Raw genomic sequence first — 8815 nt, 5'->3', positions numbered from 1 at the left:
TAAGATCTAAAAGTGATAAAACTGATGTTTGGCTGATCAAATAATGTCATTAAGAATTCTCCCCGCTTTAAAACCAGATTGAAATTTATCAAAGAGCCCGTTGCCACTCATATGGTCATAGTAAAACTAGGACCTGGTACAAGCTAGCGTTTCATTTTCCACCTCTGCATGTGGTTTACTGCCCCTCTGATCAAAGTCAACCTGCCATTCCCCTACTTCCAGTATGAATGTGATTATAATTCAACATAGTGAATGAATACAGGTAACTGACACTCACCAGGTGGGAGATCATTGTTGACTTGGGAGATTGAAAAGAGGTCCTGCTGTGAGTCCTGTTGTCAAGATGGATCTGACAACTGTAACATTGATGTTCGGTGATGGGCTGAAAGTAACAGGTGCCTGGGGTAGCCCATTGAGTGTATAATTAGCCAGAATCACTTCCCTATTGTCACAAACAACAGGCGCCATCCAAGTCTTCTATCTTTTACAATGTCTGTGTGATGATGGTCGACTGATTGCTGTTTGTTATATAATGCTGCAAACATCTGTGTCATGCTTGTGTAACTATGAAGAGGTTTTCTTGAGGACAGAATGTCATAGTCTCTGGTTGTTATCGGGCAGTATAATGGCACAGCTGGAGGAGTTGTGGGTTATTAAGTGGCCACCATCCATGGAAAGTGCTTTCATTTCCGACTAGCCTGCAGAGGAAAGTGAAACCTATGCTTCGGTTGGGGCTTCCCAGTTTAGCCTACATGATAAACATGCTATTCTTGCACCAGGCAAAATCTTATCACGTTCTACGTGGCTTCTTTCTTGCTCTACAGATGAGTAACATTCACTCTCCCCTGTGTATGTTGGCCCTCCATTTGAGAAACCCAAAACAGGACTGTAGTTTTTCATAGCATCTACCTGATCAACCTTGCGAGGCAACTAATGTCCCCCACAGAACTGAACTAACTTTTCATATAGCGCCATTATCAAGTCAAATCTTGAATTTTAGCAAAACTTTAGATCCGAATAGCTGCAGAACTAATGACATTCCCATTATTGACTGTACTTTTGCACTAATGAGCAAAGGTTAGCGTACTAACAGGCTAGACTAAGATTGTGAACATAGCAAACATTACCTGCTAAACATCAGCACATTAGCAGGAGTACAGGATGGTGCAGCATGGCTCTCAGATGAATAAGCATCATGCAGCATAACACTGTACAAACACTCTCCTGCACCGTAAGTGAAATGGGCCATCATCATCATTAATGCAAAAAGCATTACCAACACTCAAGCATGAGTAAATAGTAAAATCCTGAATTATTAAATACAGTTATAAAACTAAACATGGGTCAAGCAGCTTTTCTGTATGAATAATGCAATCTTAGGAGCCAACTTGATTAATCTAGAAAAGTCATTCTGTTTGTTTTTATGCTGCTTTTAATGCTTCAAAGATCAACTGATTTAATGATGATGAAGACTTTCCATGTACCGCTGCATTATTAAATAAAACAAAAATGTTTTATCTGCGAGAGGTTGGCGATAAACAGCAACAAACTCGTGTTTATTCAAACACAAACAGACAAAAATTGAGATACAAACTTTTAAAAGTTTTAATCTTTTTAATGATCTTGACAAAAAAGTAACAGGAAAGTACTCAGTGTTCATGTGTAAAGTATCCATTAAATTAAGGTGAATCCAGCAAATGAAAAAGTTATAGTCATTACTTTTATTTGATCATGTCTTGTCCTGTGCAATGATTTGTCTAGAGCTGTATATAGTGTATGCATTTCTCCAACATAATATATATTTTTACAATTTATAAACAAGGTACTAACAAGGTGGTAATAATCTACGTGTTATGCCCCTAATATAACCAATAAATCATTCAAACAATCTCTATTATGTCATATTAGATAATATAGTTGAGAGGAGGGCCATATGCTTCTTCATATAGGGCCTTAATATAATCTATTTAAAACTTTAATGATTCATATAATTTTACTTTTACTTTACATAATAAAATATTGTATACACAAGGCAAGTTTTTTTTTCTTTCACAGCAGTTCACATTGGTTTGTTAAACCCATGTCTCTTATGTATGGCTTTAAAATCAATAATCAGGACAAAATAACGACAGTTTATTTGTCGAGCAGTGTTTTCAGTGAGTGAGTTAGTGTGTTTATAATAGCAGACATGGTGGCAGAGTGATGTGTCAATGCATTCACACTTTGGTCACTGGGGGAGCTTCCCGAAGCCACCTCAGCAGCTTTCAGCAGACACACGTAGTTCATGACGACCTCATCCACCTTGGCTACCACCGAGCGGCGCTCACTCTCCCTGCTCAGGCCTTCCACGAGTGACATGCAGGCTTGCGTCAGGCAGCAGAGCGTGTGGAAGCTGTGCGTCAGAGTGAGCAGTAACTCCTCTGGGCTGCCATACTCCGCGGCCATCTGACTGCAGGCGCTGCTCAGCACCTTGGCCTGCATTAAGAGCAGCTGGGAGAACGCATCCATGTCGGCCTCGTTCACCTCCTGCCTCTCACCTCTGCACGAGTGACAGACGCTGGAACGCAACACGCTGGCTATCTCTAAGGCATCCTTCCGTGCAAGTGCAAAGCCTGTGTGAAGGCTGTAGGTTTTTCCCTTCATGGAATTGACACGAGCTAGCCTTGCTTTAAGGCTCGTGTCATTCATCACCGTGTGACTCTGCTCAGCTTTACAGTCAGCTTTCGTGTTTTCCCTGCGACTGAAAGAAACCGAGCTGACAGAGAACAGAGCGTGTGAGGGAATCTCTCTGTTTTCATCAGCGTTTGTCTTTCTCCGCAGGAAACAGTCACTGAACGGTCCACGGCACCTCCACGTACCTGCATCCAGCCTCGGTGCTGGGGACAGCAAGAGGGAGGGTCCTCTTAGCAGCTTTCTATCAGATGAACTAGACGCGACTGAACCCTGGGACAAGCTTTTGGGCAAGGTTTTGGCAGAGAATATCCTCTGTACTTTTGGGGGATTTTGAGACTGGAAATTCTGACCGCGACTCCTCCCACTAAGTGTGGCTTTGGTCTTATCTATCAGTGCTTCTAAGCTCCTGGAACCTGGCATTATGGTGCTCCAGCTCCTCCTGAGCAACGGGACCCTGCGTGGCTTCCTGAGGCTGCCTGATGTAGGGTCGCATGAAGATCCGCTTGAAGGGAATGCCAGGGCGTGTGGGTCGGGCTCGGGGCTGGCCTGTGTTAGCCCGGCGGGCTCTGTGCTACTTCTTAATGATGATGGTGACATGGTTGTGGTGGTGGTCTCAGTACAGAGAGCTAAAGATGACTCTTCCCCAACCTTCTTCAGCTGTGTGCAAGCTACACTAGGGGTAGTAGGAGAACAAAGGGAACTGTTAAGCATCACAGCACATATTCATCTACAATAAACTGTTTCATACTAACAACACTTACATACCTGCATTTGCATAATTGTAAAAAATACATTTTAATTCCTTAACTCTGTGTTTTTCAGTTCTGGTCCCCAGGGCCCGCCTGCCCTGCATGTTTTAGATGTTTTCCTGCTCCAACACACCAGACATCAAGCTCTGCTGAAGGCATTCATTTGAATCAGTTGTGTTGGGAGCAGGGAAACATCGAAAACATTCAGGGCAGGGGGGCCCAGGACCAGGATTGAAACCATTATCTTAATTTCTAAAGGCTCAAATGGAAAGAAAGGTGACATTTAAAGAAATCTCCCAATTTCAGTTACATAAGGGCAGGAATATATTTTGAAGTAATGGTTCCCAATATTTTTGGCCCGTTAAAACATCAGTGTGTACTTCCAAACCCCTGACACAGATTGTTTTGTTCAAATGGTTTCTCAGAGGCGTGAAGGGATAAGGTATAATACACTATTTTAGTTTATAGCAATATACCTGCAAAACCTAATGACATTATGATCAACCTCAGCCGTCCTGTGTTTAGATCCAGTTAGCAAATGGTATCGTGCTAACATTCTACGCCAGGATGGTAAACATGGTAAACATTACACCTACTTAACATCAGCATGTTAGCATTGTCATTGTGAGCATCCAGGTGTTAGCATTTAGTTGAAAGTACTGCTGTGCCTAAAGGTGCCATGCTATTACTCCTAAGGCCCATTTTTCCCAAACTCAAGTAGTTTGAAAAATGTCCCACTGGATGTATTTTCTTCAAACAGCCCTAATTTTTAAGTTGGGTTCAATGAAGTCTCCCAAGTTGGCATATGACAATGTCCACTGTTAAATATTGCAATTGACCATATTCACATGGCGGCCATTTTCCTCTGCCACCACGCTCAAGGTGGGAAGCACAAATGTCATACTGTTGTGTTCTAGGTTGCAAGTCGTATAAACGTAGACAATCTGACACATTGTTATCTTCAAAGCTTTCTGAATGATCATCAATAGAAAAGACAATGGAAAGTCAAGATCCGACAGGACATCAGGCCATATCTCGAAGTAAACAACATATTTGATAACTTTTTAGCTTCAATTAGACAACAGCTAACCTTAACATTCAACCACTTCCTAGTTATGATGTTATTGAGTCATGGTGTTGGATGATCCGATAGGAAAGGAGTAAATTAATTCTAAAATATCATCGCACATCTTGGACACGTTTATTTAAGGCTGGAAGTGAATCACACTGGAGGTAATCAAACAGTAACATTAGCTAGGGAGTGGTTGAATGCTAATGTTACCTATTGGGTTATCAAGTCCCTCCAGATTTTCACTATCCATCGTCTTTTCAGTTGCTGATCAATCAGGAAGCGGTAAAACGATATCAATTTGTCAGATTCCTTACCTTTAAACAACACAACATTATCCCAGCATTCAAGCTTCTCACCCTGAGCGTGACATCAGGGGAAAATGGCAGCTGTGTGGTTTATGGAGGAGGGCAGTTAGAGGTTGCTGACAAAACTGTCTCCCTTCTCCAGCAAAGGTAGCTAGATCAACTCTCAGATCCCTGCCTGGAGGTCGTCCCACATACGTCCCCGTGCCGGGTTTAAAAGCATCTTCATCGCCGCACCACATGTCTGTTACTGAGCTGTGTTGAGCCTCAGAAGCTTGAAACCAAGTTAGTTCAGCTATACTGAGGAAGCTCCCTCACTGCAACTCTGAGGGGACACACTACTTTTTAGTGCTCTCTGGTGGGCCAAACCTTACTTCTAAGTGACCATTTAAAATGTATCCCTGCCTTTATTTGCCTGAAGTGAGTAACATCAATATATGTCCCTTTTGTTCCTTTCATGCTCTTACACAGACACAGATAAAGAGAGCACCCTCCTGTTTAGTTTTACCTGTGGTTTCTTTAATCTTGGGCATTCTGTGACTGCCGTCCCGTGTAATCGTGAACCCGGGCTCAGCACTGGTGGCTGCATGGATCTTCCTCAGCAGGGTGGGGTCCATTGGATGGCCAACCTTCCCCTGGCTGGTGGGCCCAGAAGCTCTCTCCTCAGCTGTTACGTAACTCAGCCCCTTGAGCGAAGACTCGGACAGTACATGCATATTGTCTGTGGCACAAAGGGGAGAATCCATGGGAGTGACACAGCTGCTGCTGCCTGTGCTACAACCGGCGTCGATAGAGGAACACTGTGAGCTTTGGAGAGAATGAACGCCTTCACTCTGTATCGACGACATGCGCTTGCTCACGTGGTATTCATACAACCGTGTGACGTCTTGCTCGGATGGCGGGATCTTAATTTGCTGCTGCTGATTATCTTGTGAAGCGGCGTCTCCCTCTGCAGAGATGGGACCTTTGGACGGCGAGCGCAGGTTTAAGTGTTGGCTTCTTTCATCCGAGTCCTGTTTCTCTCCCTTTACGGTCAACCTGTCTGCGTGGGAAGCCTGTGAGTCATTCACACAATCTGGAGGGAGATTTTCTGCCATTTTGTTTCCAGGCACTCTCTGCTGGCATTTTTGATGCCTGTCTTTCAAGTGAGTTCGCCCCAGATCGAGTTGATTCATGTAATAGGAATCTCTCACGGTGAACGCGTTATACTTCCCAACAAGGTGAGGGGGCTCCTCTTTAGCCAATTCGTGAGGCGTCGCATGAGATCTGTCGGAGGATTCACAGGTATCTCCTTGGATCCCTTGCTTCCCTCTCTGCCTGCTCATTACTGAGCCCATGTGCATCTTAGTGAAGTATTCGCTCACCGATTTTATTTCCATCGTCTCCGGCTCCATCTCACCGCCATCTGAGTGAAAAATCTGGGAGGAGGCGACGGCTGATTTTGCCTCCTCCTCCTGATGCTCCTGTGGATTGTACTGCATAGCTGCCGCGCCGCCATCACTAGTCGCGGTGACCTCTGTCTTGTCTTCACTCACGGCGTGGTACCCCTCTGTCATGGCTACATGCATCCTCAGGTGGTTCTCAGAGTGTCTCTGAGCAGTGGCTAGCTCGGAGCTCTCCGTCATCTCGGAGGAATTTGTCTCGTTGCCAGAATCTGAGGACTCGGGGCTAAACGCTCGTGATATTTCTACACCTGTGTGCCACAGAAAGACAAACATCTCATTAATAACTTAATCTGAGACAAATCAAAAATATCACAGATTAGGGAATGAGTCAAATAAAGTTCATGGTAGTGAGTTAGCTTGTGGGGGGAAAAGGCGTGAATGACTACTTTGGAATAACACAGAACTTAAATTAGCATGCTGTGATGACTATCTTAATGGATTTGCTTTCATTTTTCTGTAATAGCAACAGGCCCTCTGATATCGTGCAGTGTGTAATTGCGATAACCAACAAAAATGATCCACAAAACAATAACAAATCATGACAAAATGAATGACCCTTTGATGAACACAACTCTTTGTATGCGCAAATGAATGAAGAAATACTCACACAAATGGAAACATAGAACAAAATGGGCTTTATTGAAAAAGAAAAAATCAACAACAACAAATCAAAAGTGAATGGCTGGAACATGTACGGTGTTAATGGATGAACGTTACAATAGTGAAAGGAGAACCTGTGCTACTCTCGGACTGTGCTGGACTCTGTTCCTCAGACGCAGCAAGGGCCTCGAGTGCCTGTAAGGTGGACACCACTGCATCGTTCAGCGGCTCTCCATGGCCCTCTGCCCTGTGAGTGGGCACTGAATCTATGAGAGACACTGGGATATCATTGCGGGCCGCCTGGGGCCGACCCCCAGCCCCTTGCTGCTGCTCCTCCTCGTCTGAGCTGTCCCTGAAGCCGGGAGGAGGAGCAGCGATGGCCAGGTTAAGCGAGTGCAGCAGTACGTCATTGTCCTCCTCGTCATTCCCCTCCGGCGGGGGAGGGAGGGAGGTCAAGTCAATGATGTCATCGCTGGACCCTGAGAGCGAGAGCAGCATAGGCTTGTCAATGTCACTCATCACCATGTCCTCCTCGCAGCTGATGTCATCCTCATCCTCTGCGTCATCCGTCGTCTCGGCGTAGCAGATGTCGTGCAGCAGCGGCTCCTCGATGCACTCGGTAGGACCAAAGATTTTGGTGGAGTACTGATACCCGTCGCCATCTTCTATGGCATCCATCATCTTATAGTCCTCCTCAAGACGCCTGTACATGGGGCTGTGATTGTCTAGAATCTCTGGGCCCTCATCCATCAGTCGCTGGTAGCCCAGATTCTGGGGGTTTACACTGTCTAAGGGGGGATCTCCAAAAATGAAGGAGACCTTTGCACTCCTGGAAGAGTCTTGGGGTTTGGTTCTCGGGATGTTGAGGTAAGTTTGGGAGCAAGGGATTCTGCAGCACTCCACTCTCTCCGCCATGTGCATCGAGTGGGCCTGGTGGATCTCAGTCACGTAGACCGGCTGGCCTTCATATCTCCCGTGGTCGAGGTATTCACACTCCTGATCAGAATAGTCTTGGCTGCACCTCTGGTTGTTTCTGTCTTCACATCCTTTATTGGGTGTGCTGTATGTGCACTCGATGGCCTGGTAGTTCTGCTTTACTCTCGCAGCATGGCCTGCAAAGAGGAACCAAAATTGAAACACTTAAACACAACACTTTTCTGATGAGTCATTTTGTGATCTTTTCAGTTCAGACGTACTTGTTTCCAGGCTGTCTGTGTTTTTGGCCACGTTGAAGATGGAGCGCCGGGAATCCACCAGTAATCTATAGTAGCCAGCAGTCAAACAGGCCAGATTCATTGCATCAACAGACTCCATTAAGAGAGTGATGGGCTGTGAAAGAGGCAGATAAGCAGATGACAATGGGCGCAAAGTAAATGGGAGAGCTGGGCTGTAGAATGAGGTTATAATGACTGCAGAACAGACTTAATGTTGTCGGGGGAAAAACCATAGAAAACAATCACAAACCCTGTCAGCACATGCTTATTTGTAATAGAAGGTTTATTAACCTTTACGTCCAGAACGTGTAATTCCACTCTGACCCTGTTCTCATCCTCTGTGTACATCTCAATGCGGTTGACGTGGCTGAAATCAGCCAGAAGGGCTACTAGGTTTGTTTTGGTGTTAATCACATGGCTGATGCCGTATTTGGGCCCAACCAGCAGCGTCACCTCTGTGTGCTTCTCGCCTTGCTGCGAAGAGGAAGAGAGAATCAGCGCACGTATCACCTTCCGAAATGAACAGCATGTGACTCGCCATGTTTTTGCTGCATAAACGGCAAGATGGCTTCACTCACAATTAGTGTGGATTTAAACACCCGTCCTCCGTACAGCCTCAAGTCACTGAGATACTTCAGATAATGGACTTTTGCCTGCAAGGCGGTCAGCTGGAAGAGAGAGGAAACAAGAGATATAGGATGAAATATAAGTTTGAATGTGGCATTTAACTGAGGGGCAAAATCAGATTTTATTTTGAAAC

At 45.1% G+C, this 8815-nt stretch overlaps 1 protein-coding gene across 4 annotated transcripts in view; it reads right to left on the bottom strand.

Moving 5' to 3' along the window:
* Positions 1 to 1594: 1594 nt before the first annotated feature.
* Positions 1595 to 8815, bottom strand: part of LOC311262401 (FERM and PDZ domain-containing protein 4-like) — a 32636-nt gene continuing 25415 nt past the window's right edge. For 3 of the 4 annotated variants that reach the window (XM_084361741.1, XM_084361742.1, XM_084361743.1), the window contains 6 exons: positions 8634 to 8723; positions 8347 to 8529; positions 8038 to 8170; positions 6976 to 7953; positions 5305 to 6489; positions 1595 to 3341 (listed from right to left, as the gene is read on the bottom strand). In XM_084361741.1, the coding sequence (XP_084217867.1) occupies positions 2134 to 3341; positions 5305 to 6489; positions 6976 to 7953; positions 8038 to 8170; positions 8347 to 8529; positions 8634 to 8723 (3777 nt within the window). In that variant the 3' untranslated portion in view covers positions 1595 to 2133. Of the gene's footprint in view, positions 3347 to 5304; positions 6490 to 6975; positions 7954 to 8037; positions 8171 to 8346; positions 8530 to 8633; positions 8724 to 8815 lie in introns of all 4 variants that reach the window. The other variant, XM_084361744.1, reaches the window with a different exon arrangement.

The sequence above is a fragment of the Pagrus pagrus genome (genome assembly GCF_965226575.1).
Source record: "Pagrus pagrus genome assembly, chromosome: 9".
Taxonomy (NCBI): Eukaryota; Metazoa; Chordata; class Actinopteri; order Spariformes; family Sparidae; genus Pagrus; species Pagrus pagrus.
The sequence above is the reverse complement of the archived record's forward strand: the minus strand, read 5'-3'. Positions and strand labels throughout refer to the sequence as shown.